At 48.2% G+C, this 26,134-nt stretch overlaps 1 protein-coding gene across 2 annotated transcripts in view; it reads right to left on the bottom strand.

The window, feature by feature from the left end:
* The window catches only part of LOC147710234 (E3 ubiquitin-protein ligase TRIM39-like), a 320,917-nt gene extending 295,315 nt beyond the window's left edge, over positions 1–25,602 (bottom strand). Inside the window, exons 1-2 of one of the 2 annotated variants that reach the window (XM_086920904.1) lie at positions 25,156–25,602; positions 10,206–10,301 (exon numbers count right to left, since the gene is read on the bottom strand). In XM_086920904.1, the coding sequence (XP_086777030.1) occupies positions 10,206–10,301; positions 25,156–25,572 (513 nt within the window). In that variant the 5' untranslated portion in view covers positions 25,573–25,602. The remainder of the gene's footprint in view (positions 1–10,205; positions 10,302–25,155) is intronic. The other variant, XM_086920905.1, reaches the window with a different exon arrangement.
* Positions 25,603–26,134: the final 532 nt, after the last annotated feature.

Here is a 26,134-nt window from a genome sequence, read left to right as displayed (position 1 = left end):
AGAGGCAGGGGATCAGGACGTCCCATCTACGCCGAAGCTTTTCCGGTAGTCCATGAATCATCCCTTTTAGGGTCCTGTTGAATCTCTCAACAAGCCCATTGCATTGTGGATGATAGGGTGTGGTGAACTTGTAGTTTACACCACATTCCTTCCACATAGCAGTTAAATAGCTCGACATAAAGTTTGCACCTCTGTCGGAGACGACCTCCTTAGGGAAGCCCACTCTGGAGAATACTCCAACTAGGGCTCTTGCCACAACAGGTGCTGTAGTGGTCCTAAGGGGAATAGCTTCAGGATACCTGGTGGCATGATCCACTACCACCAGTATAAACTTGTGCCCTGATGCTGTCGGTGGTTCCATGGGACCGACGATGTCGATCCCCACCCGTTCAAAGGGCACCCCCACCACAGGCATTGGTATAAGGGGGGCCTTTGTCGTGCCACCTGACTTACCACTGGCTTGGCAAGTGACACAGGAGCGGCAAAACTCCTTGGTATCTTCGTTCATGTGCGGCCAGTGAAAGTGCGAGACAAGCCTGTCCCACGTTTTCGTCTGGCCTAAGTGACCTGCTAAGGGAATCTCGTGGGCCAAGGTAAGTAGGAAACCACGCTGAGACAAGGGGACGACCAGCCTCCTGGTCATGCCAGGCTTGGGGTCTCTTGCCTCAGTGTACAGGAGTCCATCTTCCCAGTATACCTTGTGGGTACCTGTGGCGTTCCCAGCAGCCTCAGCAGCAGCCTGCTGTCTGAGGGGTTCAAGAGAAGGGCAGTCTAATTGGTCCTTCCCCAGATCTTCCCTTGAGGGTCCCCCTGAGCCCAAGAATTCAACTTGATCAAGTTCGAACTCTCTCGGCTCAGTTTCCCTCAATTCCTGTAGGTCAGCCTCCTCTGAGACTTGATCCTCGACCTGGGGCAAGGGGGAAGGCGCAGCCTTAACCCTACTGCTCTTTTTCTTGGGAGGTGTCTGGTCCGTTGTTCCAGGATCCAGCACCTGTTCAGTGGGGCATTTCCTGACCTGTGACCTAGTCACAGCGAACGCATGTGCTGGCAAACCTAACATTTCCATGTGAGTCCGGTGCTCCACTTCTGACCATTGTGACGACTCCAAATCATTGCCCAACAAACAATCCACTGGGAGGTCTGGACTAACTACAACCTTCTTTTGGCCAGTTACCCCTCCCCAGGAGAAAGCTACAATTGCCATACTGTGATTGGTAGTGACATTGCTTGCATTGGTCACCAGGAATTCTGTACCTGGCATGATCTGTCCAGGGTCCACGAAGTTAGGCGTCACCATGGTGACGCTGGCACAAGTGTCCCTATAGGCCTGAGCCATCTTTCCATTGATAAAAGGCGTCTGTCTGTATTTGCCCAACGTATTGGGGCTTACGTCAGGGGACACGTCCGCGTCCCCGGTACTGACAAGGACAGCCTGAGTGAGTGTGCCAACTAAGTTGTCACGCCCCTCAGAACCCAGGGTTAACCCTACTAAACCCTTGGGAGGCGCACTACCACTGCTGACTGTACTAGGGGGCACAGGTGCCTTAGGGGCTGCAGTGGCAGGAGTCTGCCCTCCTCCTTTCTTGGTGCACTCACTAAACCAGTGAGACTTACTTTTACAGTACTGGCACCATCGTTTGGATTGGCCTTCTTTCTTCTTTTGGGGAGCCTGACCCCCACCCTCTTTGGGTTGTTGGGGACCTGTCGAAGACTTCTGGTCATTTTGTTCCCCCTTAGAATCTTTACCCTTCTGGTCTGCTTTCTTCTGACCACCTTGATTCTGGCCCTGGTTCTGTTTAACTCTCGTACGAACCCATTTGTCTGCCTTCTGCCCCAATTCTTGAGGAGAGGTCAGATCCGAGTCGACAAGATGCTGATGCAACAACTGGTTCTGACAATTGTTTAAAATTTGTTCTCTCATCATCAAATTATACAATCCTTTGTAATCAGTAACCTTACTGCCCAGCAACCAGCCCTCAAAAGCCTTAGTGGCACAATCGACAAAATCAGACCAATCTTGAGACTGCGTTTTCTGGGTATCCCTGAACAGCACCCTGTACTGTTCAGTGGTTAGGCCGAACCCTTCAACGAGTGTATTCTTCAAGACTTGGTAATTGTTGGCGTCCTCTACCCTTGTGGTGAGGAGCTTGTCTCTTCCTTTACCTTCAAAGGAGAGCCACAAGATAGCTGCCCACTGACTCTGGGGAACGCCTTGCACAGTGCAGGCCCTCTCCAAAGCAGTAATCCATTTGTGGATGTCGTCCCCTTGTTTAAAGGGGGGCACTATCTTCCCAAGGTGTTTCGTATCGAAACTCTTTTCCCTATTACTAGGTACATTGCTGCCACCAGTGGGGACTGTCCCACTTAACTGTTGCTCTCTAGCGAAAGCAAGCTTTTCCTTGGCCAGGGCAAGTTCTTCCCTTTCGATCCGCAGATTAGCTGCCCTTTCTTTCGCTTCGTACACTCTCCTCTGAGGGGACGTCATCCCTCTTTGAGAAGAGTTGTGAGAGCCGTTGGTATGAAGGGATCTGCCAGAGCCTCTTGATAGAGATCTGGCTCGTCCATTCCCCATGTTAAGCTGACCTGATAGTGGCCCCAGGGGTCCCCCAGTACCGCTATCATGTCTGCTTAAGTTGGACCTGCTTAGTCTGCCGACTTCTACCTGTCCCTTATCTGCCTCGTCCCCTGAGAGATCCTCATCCTCATCCTCCTCCACATCCTCGTTCTCGGTTGCGAGGTGAATGAGGTCAGGATCGTCCCGGGTTCCCTCGAGGGGAGGCATGTCTCCTTCTGGATTAGAAGAGCTACGAAGTTTCTCAGCTCTCCTGGCATCATAAGTCTCCAAGAGACCAATCAGAAAGGACGTTGTGGGGTTAGACCCCTGCTGAATCTTCCGGGAGTGACACAATCGTCTTAACTCCTTGAAGCTCAGCACAGTATATCCTGAAGGGATGACCTGTGGAGGGTCAACTGACACAAGGGGAGACTCGGGGTTTCCTCCTTGGCCCGACATACTGTTTCTAGTGTGGTGTAAGTGATGCACCTACCTACACTACGTGTTTTCCTACTTTTCCCTTGCTAAGAGCTGTAGCCAAGGTGTGCTAAGCCTTGAGGAGCTACAACAGCTGGTTCAGTAGAACTCAGAGTATTCTAAGCTTTAGTTATATGTACTAACAGTACTTGTGCGATCTTTCAACAAGATATTCTTAGGATACGTGTGGTAAAACAACAGCAAGCTCAAATCCCAACCGCTGCTCACCAATGTGAGAAGTTGGCCCGATATGCAACGTTCGCTATTCTAGCGACCGCTATGTATCGTTCCAACGACCCTTATGGTGTTTGGTTGTAAGTCAACCTATAGACCAGCTATCCTAGTAGCGTGGATACGAGCAGTCTAAGGCTAAAGACTCGAGAGGGCGCGTTAAGCCAGCTGTTTACCACACATGTACCCCTTGAACACCCAGTGAAAGGACACCACACAAGTGTTATGAAAATAAACAGTATATTTATTAAGAATCACAACAGCCCTGTACTCTTTATGAGGACAGGGTACTAAGCACAAACCAAATCTCTTTAGCAAATACTTCAAGTGCACAGTTTAAAGACAAGTGTCCGAGGACACGGAAAGGTTAAGGCAAGTCGGAAGCGAGGGACTCGGGACCCTAGAGTAAGGAGGCTATGCAGGCACCGAAATGCCGAGTTACCTAGCCACGAGGGCTGCGGCTGCACAAGTCTTACAGGCGTCGGGGTCTTCGCTGACGAGCCAGGAGCCGGAAGAAAAGGAGTTGCTGGCCGGCGACCAGTGATGAATAGTTCGTAGAGATCCAAGCCTGGATCGGAGATCGATGAAACCTGAAAGCAGAGGGGACCAAGTTCGTACTACTAGCCAGTAGTCAGAGGGTACCAGGAAGGCACCAGTTGGCCGTCACCTCGACCAGGTGAGTGGGCGACGCTAGGCTCTGCAGTCTCACGGACCAGGAGGCGTTGTCGGCGACCACGGTGGAGGTGCGAGCTGTCCCACGACGGATGTCGCTGTCGGCGTCTTGAGTGGACCAGGAGGGTCCGGGGTGCTTCTCAAAAGATGGAAGCAAGGGCCAGTCTGGAGCAACCAGACCGGCAGTGTTGATTCTTGGTCGTCGTCACAGAAGGGCACAAGCCAGCGGCTAGTGACCAGACAACGTGCTGAGCAGCGAGCAGAAGGGCCCCACGCAGATCGTGGAGATACGGGGAGGCTGCACTTCGGTGCTAGAGCGGCTCAGGGTCGGGGCTTCTCGGACCCCAGAGCACTCACCAGAGAGTTATCTCGATGGTCGTGCTGGTTTTTAAGAGCGTGCAGGTTCTGATGATGGCCGGTCCCTCGAGGTCTCGTCGCACCCACAGATCACAGCTGAGCTGATGACGTGGGTAGAGGTCAGAGGTGCCAGGGAAGCCGGTTCTCGTCGAGCTGGGCCGTCGGATTCCTTGAGGAAGGACTTACAGCAAACCGCAGAGTTCTTAGATGGTGCCCGCTGATGCAGGGTGACTACTCCTTAGTCACAAGGGAGAAATCTTAAGAAGAGTCTTGAAGTCCTTTCGTAGAAAGTATTCTTGATTCAAAGATGATCTAATTTGGAAGGGTCCCCGCTCCGGCTTTTATCCTAAAGAAAGGGGTGGGAACATGACTAGGTCCTGCCCTAAGGGTGGGACCAGGAAGGGGGGTAGTTACACCCCTCTCCCCTGCCGGACTTTCCCCAGGCCAGGGCTGTCGCCCCTGGAACTGGTTCTAACCGGCAGATGCGTAGTGAGCACCGGGGTGCCACTCCGCAGTCACCTTCTCGCAAAAGCCCTACCTACCCAGAATACACAAACCCTGTCTGGGACGGTGCGAACACCGCCCTCGACAGGAAACCCTTTGTCCAAGTGCTCCTCGCTGGAAGGACTCCCAGCAGCAGGAGGTCAGACTTGTGTCTGTGGTGGCAGCATCCATTTTGTGGAACTGAGGCCTTCGTTAACTTTAACCGGGGTTCACAGTTACGTACATGTCGTGTCCCTCTAGAAGGGCGGAATGCTAACCTCGTCGCCAGAGTTGGTGAGAGGACAGCATCCCGATTCGTATGACACCTTACTCGACATGTCTTGATAACGCGACACCGAAGTTACCGATATGGTACGCGTTATCATGGAACAGCCATTGGGTCTTGATTCCGCAAGCTGCAACCGGGCTCGGCTCGGGCCAGAGCTTAGTTCACGCGAGCCCATGCACTCTGCCTTCAGGATTGTCAAGGCCTGCCATAGGAGTGACTGATAGGGACTCGGGTGTCCATTGGAGGGTTAGATATAGGGCTACTATATCTACAGCAAAGGGTGATTACACGACTTTGCCCCAGCTGTCATGCAGCCAGTTGTGTCAAATTTAGGAGGCCAGTCAGGGGTGGCATAATACATGCTGCAGCCCCTGGCGGCCCTGGATACACCTACGCCCTGGGTTACAGGGTCTGATAAGGTGGCCCAGTACCAATTGGTATATGCACCTAGGGTACATCTTGTAATTTAGAGAGAGAACAGCCAGGCTGTGGGTCTGATTGGCAGGCCCACAGCCAGAGAAAGTCGTAAACCAGTGAAACAAAAGCGAAAAATCCGGGTGATCATGGGATTGCAGACCCTACTCTCCTACAGGCCAGACATAAAATTATTGTGCCAGTTGGTTGACTGTTGAGTTCTGAGTGCTTGCCCCGCTTTCTATCTTTATGAGAAGCTTTTGACTGCTCGATCTCGCTGTCCTGCGAGTCAAGTGCAGAAAAGGACATCTTTGGCCCACCCTACAAAGCCATAAGGACAGACCCCTGGACACAAGAAGCAAATAGCCTCAACCGCCACGATTGGGGGATCACTCGCCTCTCTCTGTCCTGTTCCCCAACCCTCCTCCCTCCCCCTCCCCCAACGCGGTCTGACTGTGCAGAGCTGTAATCTGGTGTCTTACAGCAATAACTTGGTACTCAGGTGAGAATACAATCATGCAGCATAGCCACAAGTGAGGTAACAACCACTACAGAACAAAGAGTGTACATTAGGAAAAACACTTCACGAAAATAGTGGGAGAGCTTAGCAAATACCATGAGCTGTGTATGCCAATGATACCTTCTTTAACTTAATCACCACAGACACACCTGATGAACTCTTAAATATCACAACCGTGGTTTCTGTTTGGTGTAAATGTGCGCTATTGCCGATCCATTTCTGGACAGCCATGTTGCGTTACAGGAAAGTCCTTACTTCCATTCTGAGTCAGGGCCATGGGTTCTAGTTGTCTTGGGGTGCTACGTTCAGGTATGCCCCATCCTTGTAACAGCAGTTTAGTGTACGCATAAAATATGACACATGGAACTCTGGCCCATATATGAGACTGTTGAAGAAAAGCTTGCAACGAGGATAGAGCTGAACAGAGAATGTCTGAGATCCGTGGCTAAAGCGGAGTTGTCCCTTGTTGTTTCCAGGCTTAGAAATGCATATGTCCTGAAGAAGGGAATGTCCATGTCCCTAATCTTGTCAAGATTAAAGGGCATTCAATTTAAAACTAATAAACAATTTGTGGGTTACAATTCACTATAAAAAGGCCTTTGCTTTGAAACAGAAGATTATGTGGAATGTGTGCACTCTAGAAGCTAAAATATGTCCATGACATGTCAGTTTCTCAGTACCCACGGGTTTGTCAGAAGTCATGGGGTTGGACATGCCACTCATATGACAAGGTCAGGGATCACCAACACAATGCTAGAGCATCCGTGCTCAATTTAGAATATAGATCAATGGTTCTTAACCTTTTAATTTCTGCGTACCTCCAGTTAACCATTACTGGAATCCAGGGACCCAAGGGGGAGGAAGCACACATGGGGCATCACAGGAGAGCTGGACAGCTCATTGGCTCAAGAGAGCCTTTCAAACACAAGGGGGAGGGAGCACACATGGCGCATCCCAGGAGAGCTTCACAGCTCATTGGCTCAAGAGAGCCTTTCAAACACAAGGGGGGAGGGAGCACACATGGCGCATCCCAGGAGAGCTCGTCAGCTCATTGGCTGAAGAGAGCCTTTCAAACACAAGGGGGGAGGGAGCACACAAGGAGCATCCCAGGAGAGCTCGTCAGCTCAAGGAGAGCCTTTCAAACACAAGGGAGGAGGGAGCACACCGCCTCTACTCCCAGATCAATTACCCCCATTGCATCCTGGTAAATGCTGTCCACTTACTTTCAAAGTTGCTGTAGTTGTTCACCAAAGTTAGTGCAGGTAGTGCAGTTATCTCTAGACATGTGTTACTGGGCTTAGCCCTTCATAAGTAGAGATCAAAAGAAGTAGAGAGCAGAGAAAAGTCTCTGGGAGTTGCTGAAATTGTGCCCAAGTCTTCACAGATCACCGTACCGCTCCACAGGAACACAGGTGCATCCCAGATGAGCTCTTCAGCTCATTAGCTCAAGGGAGCCTTTCAAACATAAGGGGGGAGTCCTGGAATCCAGGGACCCCCGTTACAATCACTGAAATCAAGGGACCCCAGCCTAAGCAATTTCGAAGATTTGTGCAAAATTATACACAAATATGGAAACATGCATTCATTAAACAAATACATATTCTGCTTCATGCTCAATTTATTAATATTATATATATTTTTTAATTTCTATACTTTCACTGACCCCCCCGCCCCTCCCCCCTTTCAGTAAATGTTGCAGACCTCAAAGGGTCCCCGGGGCACAGGTTAAGAACCGCTGATCTAGATGAACTCTATCGAATGTTATGTGGTTCAATTATGTATATGCAATGCAGGAGGACATGATTACATTACTAACACCTTTAGGAAGGGTCAGTCTGATGGATGGAAAGATAGCTGCAGATCCATACATACACAACTCCAATGAGGTACACATTTATACAGACGCACACATTAATGTGCACACACACACACACATATATATATGTATATGTTTGTACAAACTTGCAGATATCTCCAGAAGTGCATACACAATCTTGCAAATGTCCCCTTTCCAGGTGCACCCATGCATACACATATTCACAAACAGATGCACACTTATAATCTCAAAGATGTACAACTCCAAACCTCTGCATAGACAAACTCACCAAGGCTCCCCCCCCCCCAAACACACGTATTTGCACACCTACAAATACCACCAGACCTTGTGATATGCAAATTCACAGACATTCACATATGGAAGTAGAAACTTGCAGCCAATACATTCTGACTAAAGCATACAGATCCCCCAAACACACGTTCACGTGTTGGCAGATTCTGTGGCTCAAAATACATACATACAAAGACACACACAAACACTCAACAAAGCCCACAAAAATACACAACTATAGAGATACACAGGCATGCATGCGCTCCAGAAGCATCCATACATAAACACATACTTTAACACATACGTGTGAATATGTAAAAACAGACTGGTATATACTCATTGGCAGATAATGCCACACATGTACATACGTACACTAATGCACACTATTTAAGAATGTAAGTATTACGTTCGGGTGAGCAGAGACATTTTTATGTTTGTTTATGTTAAGGTTAAGAGTAAAGGGGTCCCAGTGAAGGAGAGAGCATGTTATTTAAGAATCATTAGAATAATTCTAGTCAACAAAAAAGTACCTCTATAATGTTTTAATCACATTATAGGAAAAGAGCAATGTTAAGCATTCACAAAGCATATACAATTGTAATGGTACAGGTGCCCCTGGGGATGGAAGGGAAGCGATATAGTGAAGGTAAGGTGGGGGGGGGTATTTTGTGACAATAAAAACACGAAATTGATCGTATAATATTATGATTCCAATGTTCAATAGTAAGCAAAATAAACGATTAATCAATGCCAAAGTTTCAAAGAACATGCCCCAATGTCCATCATATACACGAATGGTGGGTTGAACGGGGCTGTTGGAGGGACGTATGTCGACGTTTCGACCCTAAGGAAGCAGGATTGGTAAAATTCCTTGCACGTGGGTCTTCTTCAGGACGGGCGGTATAGTAGGGGCAGCCAACCTGAGTACATCAGTTTGGGGATGAAATTAATCCAGAAAAGGGTCAATGACATTAGTTCAAAGCCTAATGAAGTAAAGTCCGGATTTCCCGGGGTGGATCCAACTGCTGGACGGGGAGCCACTCGAACAATCGAGTGGGTTGAAAGTCCGCTGGTATATTCTGTGATTGAGGAGAGTTGCTGATTAAATCAGGCGCGGTTTCGGTCGGCAAGCAGCTCGGCGTCTAACTCGGGAACCCGAGTTAGACGCCGAGCTGCTTGCCGACCGAAACCGCGCCTGATTTAATCAGCAACTCTCCTCAATCACAGAATATACCAGCGGACTTTCAACCCACTCGATTGTTCGAGTGGCTCCCCGTCCAGCAGTTGGATCCACCCCGGGAAATCCGGACTTTACTTCATTAGGCTTTGAACTAATGTCATGGACCCTTTTCTGGATTAATTTCATCCCCAAACTGATGTACTCAGGTTGGCTGCCCCTACTATACCGCCCGTCCTGAAGAAGACCCACGTGCAAGGAATCTTACCAATCCTGCTTCCTTAGGGTCGAAACGTCGACATACGTCCCTCCAACAGCCCCGTTCAACCCACCATTCGTGTATATGATGGACATTGGGGCATGTTCTTTGAAACTTTGGCATTGATTAATCGTTTATTTTGCTTACTATTGAACATTGGAATCATAATATTATTCGATCAATATCGTGTTTTTACTGTCACAAAATACCCCCCCACCTTACCTTCACTATATCGCTTCCCTTCCATCCCCAGGGGCACCTGTACCATTACAATTGTATATGCTTTGTGAATGCTTAACATTGCTCTTTTCCTATAATGTGATTAAAACATTATAGACGTACTTTTTTGTTGACTAGAATTATTCTAATGATTCTTAAATAACATGCTCTCTCCTTCACTGGGACCCCTTTACTCTTAACGATAGCTACCCAGGTCCCAGCGACTCTATTGGGTTAACCCTTTTCTTACATAACCTGTTTATGTTAAGGCGCATCCTTGGCTGATTTCAGCTCCAATGTCCAACAACAGTGATTTTGGTTACCCAGTGTGTACCACAAATCAATCTATTGGTGTTATATCAGCTTCTGTGTGTCTTAAACTTTAAAAAGGTACACACAAAGACATAGGCAAATACAGACACACAGTACTGACTGCAGCCACTCACCCTCATGGCTTTATATTGCTCCTCTTCCTTGACTTTAGACTCCAGAATATATTCCTCCTCTTTCTTCAGAAGACGCAGCCACTCTTGAAGCTTTACCTGCAGAGACGAAAGTACAAGAAATAAGTGTAGATCCGTAGAGTGAAGTCTTACTTACAAAACAAAATCATTACATTACCAAACATAGCTGCCCAGACAGTAAGTGCCAGCCACAATTACACAGATTGTGTTCATCAGTTGCAGGGCTCGAAGTCCACTCGCCTGCTCGCTATGGCGAGCAAAATTTAATCATAACAAGCTACTTCTAGGGCCTACTCGCCCTTTCTGTTGAGAAGGAAGACACACTGATTTTGACCTGTGTATCTGAAAGCGGAGCAAATGTGACAAAATAAGAATTAAAGGCATCTTTATTGGTCACAAAGTGAATGAGCAATAAAGATGCCTTTAAATCTTGTTTTCTGGTCACATTTACTCAGCTTTCAGAGACAGAGGTCAAGTACATTACAGTTAGGTCGAGTAGATTTTTCAAGTTACTAGACCTGCAGGTCTAGTAAAACTTTTAAGACTTTTAGACCCCTGAGTTGTACATTTCCAGACTGTAAGTACCAGCCCCACATATCCAGACTAAGTACCAGCCCCACAAATCAAGACTATAAGTACCAACCACACAGATGGTATATATCAGTTGTACATATCCAGACTCAGGAGGTCATTATGATCGCGGACGGACTCAAGTGCAGATTAGGATGTGACCGCCAGGGTGGCGGTCACATCCTCTATCTTTAATATTGCGGCGGGTGCAGCTTCAAGCTGCACCCGCCGCAATGTTAAAAATCCATGCACAGCATTTGCGTGCAGAAAGCGGCAGGCACCGCGCGGTGCCTGCTGCTCTGTGCACGCAAATGCAGGGGGGTACCATAGGTGGGTCTGCAGTGGGTCTGTGGAGGCTCCGCAGCGGTTTCCCCGCATCATCCGGGCCGGCGGTGGCTTCCGCCGGCCCGGAGGATGCGGGAAAACCGCAAGCATAATTAGCCCCTAAGTACCAGCCCCAAGTATCACAAACAAGGACACAGACAGGGGTGTCACCTATTTGGACCTTTTTGAATCTGGTAGGACTAGGCCAGAATTCCTGCTCAAAGTAAACTAGCTTCATCACTGGCACTTACTTCTACTCGATAAAGACATTCGTCTTTCACAACTAAACCCATAATAACATTAAGTGTTGCCCTACTTTAAAGAATAAACTTTGTCCTAGTGACATTTTCAAAACACTAAGTGGGAGTACCTATCACCCTAGCCTGGGCGGGAGGTCAGCCCAGAATAAACTGGGAAACACTCACTTTGCCGTATGACGAGGGGAATTAGAAGCACCAGACTTTGACCTGTACTGTGCACGGGCACAGCATACACACTATTGGAGACACCCCCTGCCATATATGGTACACTTAGCAATAAAGAGAGAGACACAACCCATACAATACCCTTGAGTGCCCCGACTGGGAGGGCACATTTGATGGGGCCCTACTGAAATGAACTCACTCAAGAGCACAACAACGGTCCTGGAAGTGCATCAGAAAACGCTCAGCCTTCCCTGAACTGTGTGCCGCAGATCAATCCCAGTCTTACCACCTGCTTTACTCACTCACGGCGGACAGGCAGACCCTCAAAAGAACAAGTATTTACAACGCAATGGTTTCGCCTTTGGAAAAGTTAGAGCTATTGGCATTGTAAATGACAACATTTGTATTTATGTGTTGGTTTTGAAAACAGATAAATACATGGCATTGTCATTTACATTGCCATTAGCCTCTGCAGTCACTCTGCACTCCCTAGCACTCCCTAGTCACTCTGCACTCCCTAGCACTCCCTAGTCACTCTGCACTCCCTAGCACTCCCTAGTCACTCTGCACTCCCTAGTCACTCTGCACTCCCTAGCACTCACTAGTCACTCTGCACTCCCTCGCACTCCCTAGCAGTCCCTAGTCACTCTGCACTCCCTAGTCACTCTGCACTCCCTAGCACTCCCTAGCATTCTGCAGTCACTCTGCACTCCCTAGCACTCCCTAGCAGTCACTCTGCAGTCCCTAGCACTCTGCAGTCACTCTCCACTCCCTAGCACTCCCCAGTCACTCTGCACTCCCTAGTCACTCTGCACTCCCTAGCACTCCCTAGTCACTCTGCACTCCCTAGTCACTCTGCACTCCCTAGTCACTCTGGTGTCACTCTGCACTCTCTAGCACTCCCTAGTCACTCTGCACTCCCTAGCACTCTGCAATCACTCTGCACTCCCTAGCACTCTGCAGTCACTCTGCACTCCCCAGCCCTCCCTAGCACTCTAGTCACTCTGCACACCCTAGCACTCTGCAGTCACTCTGCAGTCCCTAGCACCCCCTAGTCACTCAGCACTCCCTAGCTCTCCCTACTCACTCTGCACTCACTAGCACTCTGCACTCCCTAGTCACTCTGCACTCCCTAGTCACTCTGCACTCCCTAGTCACTCTGCACTCCCTAGCACTCCCTAGTCACTCTGCACTCCCTAGCACTGCCTAGTCACTCTGCACACCCTAGTCACTCTGCACTCCCTAGTCACTCTGCACTCCCTAGTCACTCTGCACTCCCTAGTCACTCTGCACTCCCTAGTCACTCTGCACTCCCTAGTCACTCCCTAGCACTCCCCAGTCACTCTCCACTCCCTAGCACTCTCTAGTCACTTTCCATTCCCTAGTCACTCTGCACTCCCTAGCACTCCCTAGTCACTCTGCACTCTCTAGTCACTCTGCACTCCCTAGTCACTCTGCACTCCCTAGTCACTCTGCACTCCCTAGTCACTCTGCACTCCCTAGTCACTCTGCACTCCCTAGCACTCCCTAGTCACTCTGCACTCCCTAGCACTCTGCAGTCACTCTGCACTCTCTAGCACTCCCTAGTCACTCTGCACTCCCTAGCACTCTGCAGTCACTCTGCACTCCCTAGCACTCTGCAGTCACTCTGCACTCCCTAGCACTCCCTAGCACTCTACAGTCACTCTGCACTCCCTAGCACTCTACAGTCACTCTGCACTCCCTAGCACACCCTAGCACTCTGCAGTCACTCTGCAGTCCCTAGCACTCCCTAGCACTCCCTAGTCACTCAGCACCCCCTAGCTCTCCCTAGTCACTCTGCACTCCCTAGCACTCCCTAGTCACTCTGCACTCCCTAGCACTCTGCACTCCCTAGTCACTCTGCACTCCCTAGTCACTCTGCACTCTCTAGTCACTCTCTAGCACTCTGCACTCCCTAGTCACTCTGCACTCCCTAGCACTCCCTAGTCACTCTGCACTCCCTAGTACTCCCTAGTCACTCTGCACTCCCTACCATTCCCTAGCACTCTGCAGTCACTCTGCACTCCCTAGCACTCCCTAGTCACTCTGCACTCCCTAGCACTCCCTAGTCACTCTGCACTCCCTAGTCACTCTGCACTCCCTAGCACTCTGCAGGGTGGCCCCCTGCCTTCGGAAGCCCGCCAAACCCCACGGACCACGCACGCAGCCTGGGAATCATACTGGACTCAGAGCTTAAAATGGACCGCCAGATCAACTCCGTCTCGTCCTCCTGCTTCCACACCCTCCGCCTCCTACGTAAGACCTTCAAATGGATCCCCCTCGAACACAGAAAGACTGTCACTCACACCCTGGTCACCAGTAGACTCGGCTATAGCAACACACTACGCCGGAATAAACAAAAACCTCACCGCAAGCTACAGAACATCCAGAACGCCGCTGCGACTGGTCCTTAACCTGCCAGGACACTGCCACATCTCCCAGCATCTGCGCACGCTCCACTGGCTCCCCATGGATGTTAGAGTCACCTTCAAGATGCTCACCCACGTACACAAGGCCCTCCACGACACCAGACCAGCATACCTGAACAGCCAACTCAAATTCCACGCACCCCAAAGGACCCTATGATCAGCCCAGCTCCCCTACTCTGTGGTTCCCCGCACCAGAAAGACCAGTTCGGGAGGACGCTCCTTCTTCCTCGCGGCCAGAGCCTGAAACGCCCTTCCGCTCCACCCCAGACAGACATCGCTCCCCATCTTCCCAATAACCTCAAACGCTGGCTCTTCGACAGATCCCCTCCTTGATGAACTGGAACCTGCACCCCCAGCGCCTTGAGACCCTTACAGGTGAGTAGTCGCGCTCAACAAACGCTTGATTGATTGATTGATATACATCCGGTATCCCATACTGTAGAAATGATGTCAAATAAAGTGCCTTTCTTTTGCTCACCAAGAGGAGTCATTGTTTTCACTTCTAATATGGTTAGTCCTAAACTGTACAACGAATAGAAGCACATAAAATAACCGCCCAGGGTTTGCATGCTGCCTGTCATGTTATGCACCTATTATCTGTCTTCACTGTCATAGAAGTGGAGCTGGCCCAGATCGTGAGCTAGTCCTAAATGTCCGCTATTCCTATAATTGTATTTGTGGTGTCCACTTTGAGGAAAAATGATGCAGGTTTTGTAGAATATTAGATTAAAACCTTTGCAAACTTGATAATACCGGTTTTTAGACAGCACTCTCTGACGTGGCTTTTGCAGTTTGTATTTGCTGCAGACACCACCATGGGTGATCTATTATCTAACTTAGAGGTTCTAAGTTCCCAGCGTCGGAATAATAGAAAGCTAAGCAGCTTGCTGCGATTTTTTACTTGTGACAGCAGATGTCAGCAGGGAGCTATGATCTGTGCATTAACCACGCAACCATGAGCGTGTTAATTTAAATGTTTTTTTTGTTGTTGTTGCGATATTAACACGAACATTAATCCAAGCGACTCTCAAAACAAGACGCAACGAAGGGTCTTACTGTTAATACTGGCTTAGAGTGGGAACCGTCAGAACCCGGGTTCCATTAGCTTTTCTTATGCGGGAGCTGGGTTCTGGGCTGGGCCTGTTGAAGCATCACGTCTATGGTACCTGCACCAATGTGATCAACTGTTAAATAACGACTCGTTAAAAACATTCTGTGACTGAAAGGTAGGGCTATTTGCAGGCCCCGCTTAAATCCATGAATTATTTTACCAACCGGAAACTTGTGATCTGGGCTTAACGCAAGGGTCTCTGCAAGTATCACACTAACCCACTGATCGGTCTTGCATGGACTACTGCAGGTTACATGCAGTGTCCTGGTGCATTGCCACTCAGTTATTTTATGATGATTCAGACCTGCGACCGCGCACAGATCTCTGTAGCAAGTGCATTTCCCAGCTGAACTACCCCACTCATAGTAAACTATGAGATGAGCTGTATACACGTAGACTATGTGACGTAGATGTTTACAGCAGGTACCTCAACCCCTAAGCTACCTTAAAATGCCATTTGTTAGTGACCCAGAAAGTAAACCGGAATCGCATTACTTTTCGAGTTTTCGTTGGCGCCAATTTCCTGAGGGAGAGGTACAATAATGCCATTGTACTGATATACCATAGACTGGCTGTTATTAACCCGCCTCGTGACCCTGGCCCATGGTAGCTGCCACTAGTGCAACAGCGAGGTCTTGTTAAGCCACGTTGAAGGGCATGAGTTATTCCGCATTGCAAAGAATGAACCCGGGTGCAACGTTCTGATTGGGTGGAGATATCTGTGAACAAAATCAGAGGTTGGCAAATAAATCCATTTCTGATCCGAGCATTTGCTATATAGTCTGTCTGGAGATTTAATGTAACATACTCTCCTTGGAAATATAAAGTAGAATGGCAAAGAATGCACATTGTTTCAGTTTACATTTTATGTGAAGAGCATCCGATATTCTAAATCCTGCCCGTTGCCTAACTCAGACGATTTGCCACACTTCTGCGGTGTGAAGACAAGTACCTATTTAACTCAATCCGTCGTCTGCCTGCTGTTCACAACTTGGCAGACATGCAGGCTCATTCGTAAGGTTAGAAACCTTGCACATTTCCCAAAGTGCCCCCTCCCCAAGAAAGAAACCCCTTATAAACAGCGGCCGAAAAGGAGCTCGCTGCGTTGGACGTCAGGCGGAAGTTCCGCTTGAGGGAGAATGAGTCACGTGCCTGCACAATGATTAGTGTTTGACGGGATCCAGGCCTGATTCTCTAGTTTACCACAGACATTTTTAAAGTGCCTGATGTAATGGGGCTGAATCAGCAAACTGCTCCCTGCTGAACCATTACAGGCCACGCAAACCATTAACCCTTGCCGAAGATGTTCTTCTAGTTAACATCAGTTAAGTAAATTCTTTCTTGGGAGGTCGCTAGACTTGTCTGCCGTCCCGATTAGCACTTAACAAGAGTTGTTCCCTTCTGACAAACATGCTCGGTAATTATAAAGCTCAAAGTACATTAGCGGGGAATGACGTCACGGAGGTGTCCCGGGCCGGCAGATTCGGGGGCGTGTTTTTCGTGCTCTCCCCTTCCCATTGGCTGGAAGGTAAAATTCCAGCCAATGGGAAGAGGAGAGGGCGGGACTTAAAAAAAGACACGGAAACGCCCCTGAATCGCGTTCCGACGGGGAAAGAATGATTGACAGCCACTCTCTTCCAATGGCTTGCCTCCATTTATGGAGCTAGCCAATGGAAGACAGAGGCGGGACGAAGCCCCATACTGTCTCTCACATTAGATTTCGCCCTGGGCGGAGCACTGCTTTGCAGTGCTACGGCCAGTCCAAAGCCTAAAAAGAGGGTTGGGGAAACTAAGAAAGGAGATGTATTCCCCGGTGGCATCTGTATAGACTTGGACACTGTCGGTGGACGGACACAACCTACACTTGCTAATAAATTAACCTACATCCGCGTGCACCCTATTTGAAAAGCACACTACTCATCCTTTCCGCAGGAAACAAGAGCCTGCAAAGCACTGTCGTTACTCTGAATACTGCAATCCAAAGCTCACTTGACCAGCAACTTATACACACAACACAGGTTTTATAAGTGTAATAACCATGTATGCTGCCCATACCAACAATAAACAGAGAATATTTTGGGACAGTAAGCATGAACAAGGGAACACTGTCAGTGAATTTGTCAGTTCATACTGTGTTAGCATCATAACCTCATACTCGGTTGATGCTCATCAATGCACACTGTGCAGTTACACACACTTCAAACATCACTGATGTCTTCACCCAACACAACCTAGGATCACTCTCCATCACTGAAGCCTGGTTCACTCCCTCCTCCAATGACCACACACGAGAACTCATTCTATCAGCATCTCCTCATATCTGCTGCTGGACTCCTACGGATCTCGGCTGGACTGAGCACCTCGCCACCCCCTTCACCATCGAATATTCTACACCTCGACATCAAGTACAGCTGAAAATTGGAAAAATAACCATCCATATCATTAACCATCCATCTGAAAAAAAATCAAGAAATTTCAAGAGCCCTTCAGCCCACCACAGATGTCAACTAATGTACTAAAGCTAAACCGCCCAAAGACTCAATTCCTCCTGTATGCCAACAGCTCACACCAATCCCACTGCAGGGCTGGCTCTCCAACCTAAACCTATCAGGCTTTACCCCTACCTTTGACACAGACCTCTCATTCAGGAACACTTTGAAAAGACCAAGGAAGCTGGGCTTCAACTCGTGCTTGAAGTACTTTGTATATGGTGGGTTGGGTCCCAGCAGAGCGCAAGACAAGGTTGGGGAATTGAGGTCCACCCACAGTGGTACTGCTTTTAACATGACCTACCAATGGCACTACTAACGGTTTGGGATGGTTCATTGTAGTAGTGGGGTAGTTGTTACCAGAGACCCAGACAGCAAAGAGAATCACACTACCTTCTGAATCTGTGTACGTCATATCTGGGCTCCATTTTTTCCCTGGTTGTATGTGCAGCCCATGTGTTTTTGACAGATTTGTAAAAATTTTGTATTGCCAACAGCATGGTCTTATGAGCTATCAGGCTCAGGTACCTTCAGGCCCAGGTATTTTGGATTCAGTGCTTGGTGGTGTGGATCTCCTTGTTTTGTAGTGTTTCAGATTATTTGATGTAGTCAGTGCTTGGGAACATGCGAGATTAGGACTGGTAGTGATGGTGCCTCAGTATGTGTGCATTCCCTTGTTTTGTAGTGTTTCAGATTCTGAGTTGTAGTCCGTGCTTATGAACATGCCAGGTGAGGCTCCCGTGGGTGGTGATGATGCCTCCAGTGGCAGCTCCTCCACTAGGCAAAAGAGTGTCACCCCACTGAGCAGGTTAAAGAGGAAAAAATAAAATGATAACATTGTTATTATTTTATTTTTCCCCTTGCTCAGCCAATTAGGGGCGGGGCTACTCTGCTCACACAGCAGGGCAGAAGCGGTTTGCCCACTCTAAGTGCACAGGACGCTTTGGCCTGCCTTCTCGGGCCGGTCAAACCACCATGCGCACTTTGCATGTTTTCGGAGCAGGCCACATTACAGCCTGCATGGAGAACATGCCCAGCCTCCTATTCTTTGGCTTAGTGCTGATCCACGGCGCTCAGACCAATCACCACGCTGCACTACAACGTTGTAATTGGCTTTCGGGAGGCTGGGAGCCAGGTCCTTCGTGCCCTGGAAACAGGCGAAGAGGAGAGGAGGCGGCAGACAGGAGAGTATTTTTTTTCTTCATTCACTCAGCCCCGCAGACCGCCCTCCTACCACCGCTAAATAACAGCTGCCACTGGATGCCTCAGTATGTGTAGATCCCCTTTTTAGGTCTCGCCTACGCATCCCGCATGCGCTGCTTAGGAGAGACCTTTAGTAATCGGTTCGCTTTTTTGCCCCAAAACGTGCACGCGTTGCATTGCCTTCAATGGCAATGCGTGCACATTTGGCGATCAATGGCAACGGTGCACGTTTGGCGATTCCCTTGAGGGAGCGAGCTTTCAAAACCATCTGTTTGTAATTAACTTGCAAACAGATGCCGCCTTCTCCTCCTCCTCCCTGATATTTTTCGTAGTCATCCATCCGGTTCCACACCCTGCTTACACAGTAGTCTGTTTATTGGGTCCATTATTGATGCCAAGCTGAGCACAAAACAACTGCTTGGTTTATCAATCAAGCTCATGAGCCAACGCCAATTGCGTCATTTGTCCCAGAGACTTCAAATCTCGCCTATACTTTGCCCTTTTTGTTATGAAACCTACAGCTGGCAATGTTGTGATTGCTGAATATTCGTTGTTCCTTTCGAGCCCTCGAGTTTTTGCTGATGGGTTCTAAAGCTGTAATGACCTCACTCTGTTTGCAACAGTTTTGCATAGGTGTCATCACTGGTTTCTCACTGGGGGAATGTGTAGGTGTATGCTTTAGAACTGAATATTCATTGTTTCTTTTGAGACATCGAGTTTTTGCTGACAAGTTCTAAAGCCGTAATGACCTCACTCTGTTTGCAACAGTTTTGACCTCCCGGACCCGGTAGACATGGGTAGGTCGATTAGGAACATGACAACATTGCATCAAGCTTGTCCAATACTAGAAGAACTCCTCTCGTTTGACCTACCTGGTGCTGAGGACGCCTGGTTAACTCACAACATTGGGTAGTTCCAGGTCTTACAAGTACACATATAGGTATTTGTTTGGCTGATGTGAGTGTGTTGCCATGTCGCCAACCATAGAGTGTAGATGTCTTCACGATAGAGGTCCTGATGAATCGCATGTAGAATTTTACGTTGAGCAAGAAACATGTTGACCACATTACATTAATAGAGACGCTTTGATCCGAGACATTATACTTGGCTAAGGGCCGCATTGTTCATTTTAGCTAGGGTCGGAGACTCATTGATAAAAATTTGTTCACATGGGTACTCCGAGCCTTATTTTAAAATCACACATCTACACAGTTCTGGCCCCACTCCCGCACTTCCCCATACGGCAGTTGGAAAAAGATCTCCACTAAAGTGCCCCTACTACAGGGAGCCCGTTGGGTTTTCCACCGTTGACCCAACGAGTAGCAGCCCATATGATGAAGCATGATATCCAATCGGGTGTGTGAGGGCATTACAATCCAACAAATGGATTTTCAACTCTGAACCAAATGGTCAGGTTGGTGTCATTTCCCTTGCACAGACATCGTATCACTGAGGAACAGCATAACTTGATTTTCTTATAAGTTTTGCGTAGGTGTCATCACAGGTTTCTCACTGGGGGAATACATAGGTGTCTGCTTTAGAACAAGCTTGCAGAGAAAGTGCTTCGTGTTTGCATTCTAGAGAACGGGCATTAGTGCCAACAAAAATGAAGCATTAATCAACTGCAGCCTGCTGATCCATTAACCGACTACACACCTATCTACCTCCCACCTATGTCTGATCACTAAATTACCTCGTGCTTTTTATTTGGTTATGCATCTGTATAGTGCAAACATGCCAAACGACAGCTGCTTTTGACCGGCCTGAGACAGTAGAAACATGCACAAAACGCAAAATGCAGATTTCATTAAACACAACAGTAAGCATCATGCATCGATAGGAACATGGTACAGCGATGCACCCAAACATCCCTGACATGCAGCGTACTAGCTTATTTCTGTTCCTCCCACTCACTGCAATTTACTTCCTGTCCGGTTTCAAGCAAAAATGGCGGCTGTGCTGCAGCAGGTCCTGGATCGCGTAGAGCTCGCCAAGTTACCCAAAGGGGTACAGGGCAAGCTCGAGAGGTTTCTCTTAGACCAGCAGACCAAGATCAAAGCATTGCGCGCTCACCATGACAAGAGTCACGTGGACAGCAGTGAGCATGCGACCGGAGGCGACCCTGTTGTGTCAACTCCAAATGATGTTTTCTAGATACATGTATGCTTCTTTATATGTATGACTGAGGAAAAGTTCATCCGGCAAAAGTTCTCTGCTAACTTTTGCCAAAGCGTGTTTTCTCAGATTTTGTTATGGGGTGCTTTTTATGTGTGCCCTCCTGTCAGGGGCAAACAGTTTCTTGATTTTATGTATTGCTATTACTAGATGATGCTTGTGGGTAGCACACCACGTTTGCAGCCCAGTGCTTTTCATTTACAGATTGTCAAGTGTGTTGTTCGCATTGGCGTGTTTGTTTCACTTTAACTGCCAAGAAACCGCCTCTTGTCTGTTTGAAATGTAATGACCTATCAATTAGAAAAGATGCTGTTGAACTCCTTTGCTTTTGGGCAATGTAGCACAAATGTCATGAAGTGATAATGCAAAGTCTTCAGGACTAGATGACAACTGTTGGGCTTGAGTTTTGAGATTTCTACCTAAAGCAAGTGCTATTTGTGCAACATATGTACATCTGTTATCAAAGAGGCACGTTTTGAGAAACCTAGAGGCACATTTTGGGCTATAAGGTTCCTAATGGAAGCTACTTTTTATAATGACGCTGAAGAAAGACGACCCTCCATCTAGTCTTCCTTTCCAAACATACGGGGGATGGTTTTAGTTGAAGATTCCTCAAATTGTAAAATATCACACTCTACCGTTGGCTTCGTGTAGTTTTAAGAACACACATGCCTTTGCTTTATGTGCACACTAAAATATATATTATGCCTGGCCCTACTTTTACTTTTTAACAGGCGCACAAGATCAGTATGACTTAAATGGGGTTTGAGCCCCAGTCTCTGATGACTGACGGATCTTTGTAGTGGGCTTAAATGTTTTAAAAGCAGCAACTCTTTACAATGTTCTGCATTCTGTTAATGGAGGGGAGAAGGAAGGAAAAGAGTAGGGAATGGAGTTATGACTGGTGAAAAGGAAGGACAAAACGTAGAAGCATGGATAAACATGCATTGGCATAGCCAATAAGTCTCGCCTTTGGGACCTTATAAGTGTTTAGCCATGCAACAGTTGATGTTGTTGCACCAAGGATATTGTGCTGCATAACTAAAACCTTATAAGGTCCCGAAAGCGAGACCTTTCGGCTATGCCAATGCTTGTTGTAGAGGGTTTTTAGATTCTTAGTTGTAGTCCGTGCTTGGGAACATGCGAGGCTCCCGTGTGTGGTGATGGTGCCTCAGTTTCTGTGGATCCCCTGGTTTTGTAGTGTTTCAGATTATTCGGTTTAGTCTGTGCTTGGGAACATGAGAGGTGAGGGCGTGTTGTGATGGTGCCCCTGGATATCTAGATCCCCTTGTTTTGTAGTGTTCCAGATTCTTAGTTGTAGTCAGTGCTTGGGAACCAGCGAGGCTCCCGTGTGTGGTGATGGTGCCTCAGTTTCAGTGGATCCCCTTGTTTTGTAGTGTTTTAGATTCTTCGTTGTAGTGAGTGCTTGGGAACATGCGAGGTGAGGCACCCCTTAAGAGTGGTGATGGTGTCTCAGCGTGTGTGGATCCCCTTGTTATGTGTGTTTCAGATTCTTTGTAGTAGTCCGTGCTTGGGAACATGCGAGGTGAGGGCATGTGGTGATGGTGCCCTAGTATATCTAGATCCCCTTGTTTTGTAGTGTTTCAGATTCTTAGTTGTAGTCACTGCTTGGGAACATGCGAGGCACCCCTTAAGAGTGGGGATGGTGCCTCAGTGTGTGTGGATCCCCTTGTTTTGTAGTGTTTCAGATTCTTAGTTGCAGTCAGTGCCAAATGACTCCCTGCTCTTTGCACACGGCCTTCACTGCTCCTCTCACCCCCTCTCGTTAGAATGTGTTTAGGGCCAAGTACAGCATTCTGTCGTGAATATTTATCTTGATGGAAGGAGAGATTATTTGTGGTTCACTAGAAATTTCACTATTTCCCTCCAAAAGTCTGGGGTAAAATATGAATCTGACTGGAAAACTACACTGAAGCCATCTACCTTAAACTGGACATAGGCTGAACCCCTGTGCAAATTTAGTGCTCACCCTTTTTACTCAAAGGAGCTCTGTACGACACTGGAGAGAAGGCAAATGCCAAAGATGTGACTCTTGGCTGTCTCACTTCTACAGGTAAGCGCTAGATCCCAGGACAGAAGAATAAACTCTGTCCTGCTGCTAAAGGGCCAATGAGCTGGCCTGCCTGTCACGAGAGGATTCTCTCACAGAGCTCAAGTTCAGTGTACAGCAACTGGAGGTAAGAGGACCAGAGACTCCGAGCTTCAGGAGCCTGTATTCACTGGCACACAGAGAATGTTACAGTGAGGATGTACAATAACAATTCCAACATGGAATAGCACACACAACCCAACGTTCATTCCTCCTGTGAACAAGTCCACAGGAGTCAGCGTAACTCATGTAGAAAATGTTACAGGAGAACTTCACTCTGCCCAGTAAAGAAGATGTGTATCTGTAGCACATGTACCCTGTACTTCCCTTTGTATCTGAGGCACTGTGCAATGTTGGTGAGTCATATGCACCAAAGCCCATTTGAGCTTGTGTGCTACACCCTCCATTGTTACACGTCTGCTGCTATCACCAGGGACCATGTGAACCTGGGACAACACTCTGCATCACTGCCCTCTTCTGCTGTGTACCACAACCATATGAATGTGTGTTCCACACCCTTTGTTGCAGCACCACTTTGCCTTGTACAATGGCCATGTGAACCGGTGTGATATACCCTGCATGGCTACGTCTGCTGCGGTCACCAGGGACCATGTGAACCTGGGACAACACTCTGCATCACTGCACCTCTTCTGCTGTGTACCACAACCATATGAATGTGTGCTCCACACCCTTTGTTGCAGCACCACGTTGTCTTGTCCGATGACTATGTGAACCGATGTGCCACATGCACGGTCGCTGCACATTTTTGTCAGCGCCTCTTCTGCTGCGTACCAAGTCCATGTGAGCCCATGTGCCACAACCTGCATTGCTACATCTTCTGCTGTGTCCAATCACAATGAGAGCCATGTGCTACATGCAGCATGTCTGCCCCTCCTTGCCTGCAGCTCTTCTGATCTGTACCATGTCCATGTCAACCCATGTGCCACAACCTGCTTTTCTGCACCTCTTCCACTATGTCCGGTGACCACATGAGCCTGCGTGCTACACCCTGAATTGTGACATCAAGTCTTCTGACACGGAATGTTTGAGCTCATGAACTACACACTGCCCTGCCACACTGAATCCTTTGTGTATATCTTGAGATTCCAAAACACCCCCACACACACCTCCCTTATGATCTCTTGCAGCCGCCTCTGTGGCTCTTGGTATACTCCTGTGGTCTCAGCGCTCGGACACCCACATGTTGTGCTCTTTTGCACCTTCGTATATAGCTCTCACAGGGTGTATTCACTTACGATCCCTAAACACCCCCAAGCATGCCTTGTGCTTTAGGGCAGTCTTCTCTCGGAGATCCACAGGCTTCGTCGTGAACCATGGATACCTAGACATCTTGCGCTTCTGTGCTGCCTCTTCTATGGGCTCATAGTGAACAACCGGATATCCATGAAAGTGGACATACATGTGCCGTTTGCCTCTGTGAGTCTCGGTGTCTAAACTTCGGAATCCTGACCCCCTCCCCCCCCCCCCCCCCCCCCCCCCCCCACACACACACCATGTGCTCTTAGGCACCCTTCTCTATGGGACCCGCAGGGTGAAATTAAAATCCCATTCTCTGTATCCTTTTAAAGACTTAACAAGTGAATTCACCTTTGAACCCTGAACTCCTACACATATACATTGTGCTCCTCTGCAGCTTCTTCCTCTGTAGAATACACATACATTTTACAGCCTTCTCTTTGGGGCCCACGGGGTGCACTATGATCCGGAAACATCGACACACACACATACATACATAATGCCCTTCAGCAGCCGCCTATGTGGACCTAAACTCCTAAGGGGTGCCTTGTGACCCCTTGAAATGCACAAGCATTGCTTGTGCTCTGCTCCACTCTTCTATGGGACGCACGAGGTGACCTCTGAGCATCTGCACACACAGCTGGTGCTCTCCGGCTGCACATTGATGTGGCTCGCCGGGTGGCTTAATGACCTTTAATTTCCTCAGAGACACCTTGTGCTCTTCGCTTGTGGTTACAGAAGAACACTCACAAACCTTCTACTCCTCTGCTGGTTCCTCACAGTCTGACTTTGTGATTCCAGCACACCCAGAGACGTACCGTGTGCTCCTCTGCAGCCTCCTCTATAGGACTTGCTGAGTGAGTTTTATGCTCCTTGGACTCCCGGCAGACCCAGCATATCATCCTGTGATCCTCTGCACAGAACAGCAGCTGTGCCTGGTTATGTTTCCCACACAGATTCTCCCCTTTGGGCTTCACTGAAGACAGATGAAGCTGTTTTAACATTTCCACCACGTCCCCCAAAAGTCCGTTGGGCCGGAGGTTTTTCCCAGAAGATGTTGCTCTGCACTGTGGACAGGGGAAGTTTTCATCTCTTCCCTCCCAGCTCTGGGTGATGCAGGAGCGGCAGTAGTTGTGTCCACAATCAATAATCATCACCGGATCAGTAAAATATTCTAAACAGATGGAACAAGTGGCCTCTTCCTGGAGGTTCCCGAGCTGAGCTGCTGCCGCCATGATTCAGAAATATAACAGTTAAACTGTTTCTCTTCCTTTTTGAAAAGTGGGTGTGACGACGCACTGTAGGCTGGGTAGCTGACAGTCTGCATGCTCCGATTGGTTGTCGCGATGGACAGCACCAGTGTGGATTGGCTGAATCTGCTAGACTCTGCTGAGGACAATCGAGTTCTAGACTATAATTAGTTGAGAGTTTGCTGAGTTTCATTTGGTTGGTTAAGCTCAGTGCAGACTCGGATTTGCTGACAGCCTCTCTATTCCTATTATTTGCTGCTGAGGGCAGCGAAGGCTCGGGTTGGTTGACAATCTTCTGGTCCCCATTGTTTGATAGTGAATATGGAAATATCGTCTCAAATTTCCCGCACAAATGGGCCATAGTTCATTACTTCACGTTGTGTTCTTTGCTGCTTGAGAAATAAAACATAATAGGAAGGAGGAAGACTTAAAACAAACAGTGAGAAAGGGAAAAGACACGAGTAGATTTAAACAAGCATTTGCAATGCAATCGGTCTTGCCTTTGGGATAAGTGTTTAGCCATGCATTATATGAACACAGATTACTG

Source organism: Lissotriton vulgaris, chromosome 5, assembly GCF_964263255.1.
Source record: "Lissotriton vulgaris chromosome 5, aLisVul1.2, whole genome shotgun sequence".
NCBI lineage: Eukaryota > Metazoa > Chordata > Amphibia > Caudata > Salamandridae > Lissotriton > Lissotriton vulgaris.
The sequence above is the reverse complement of the archived record's forward strand: the minus strand, read 5'-3'. Positions and strand labels throughout refer to the sequence as shown.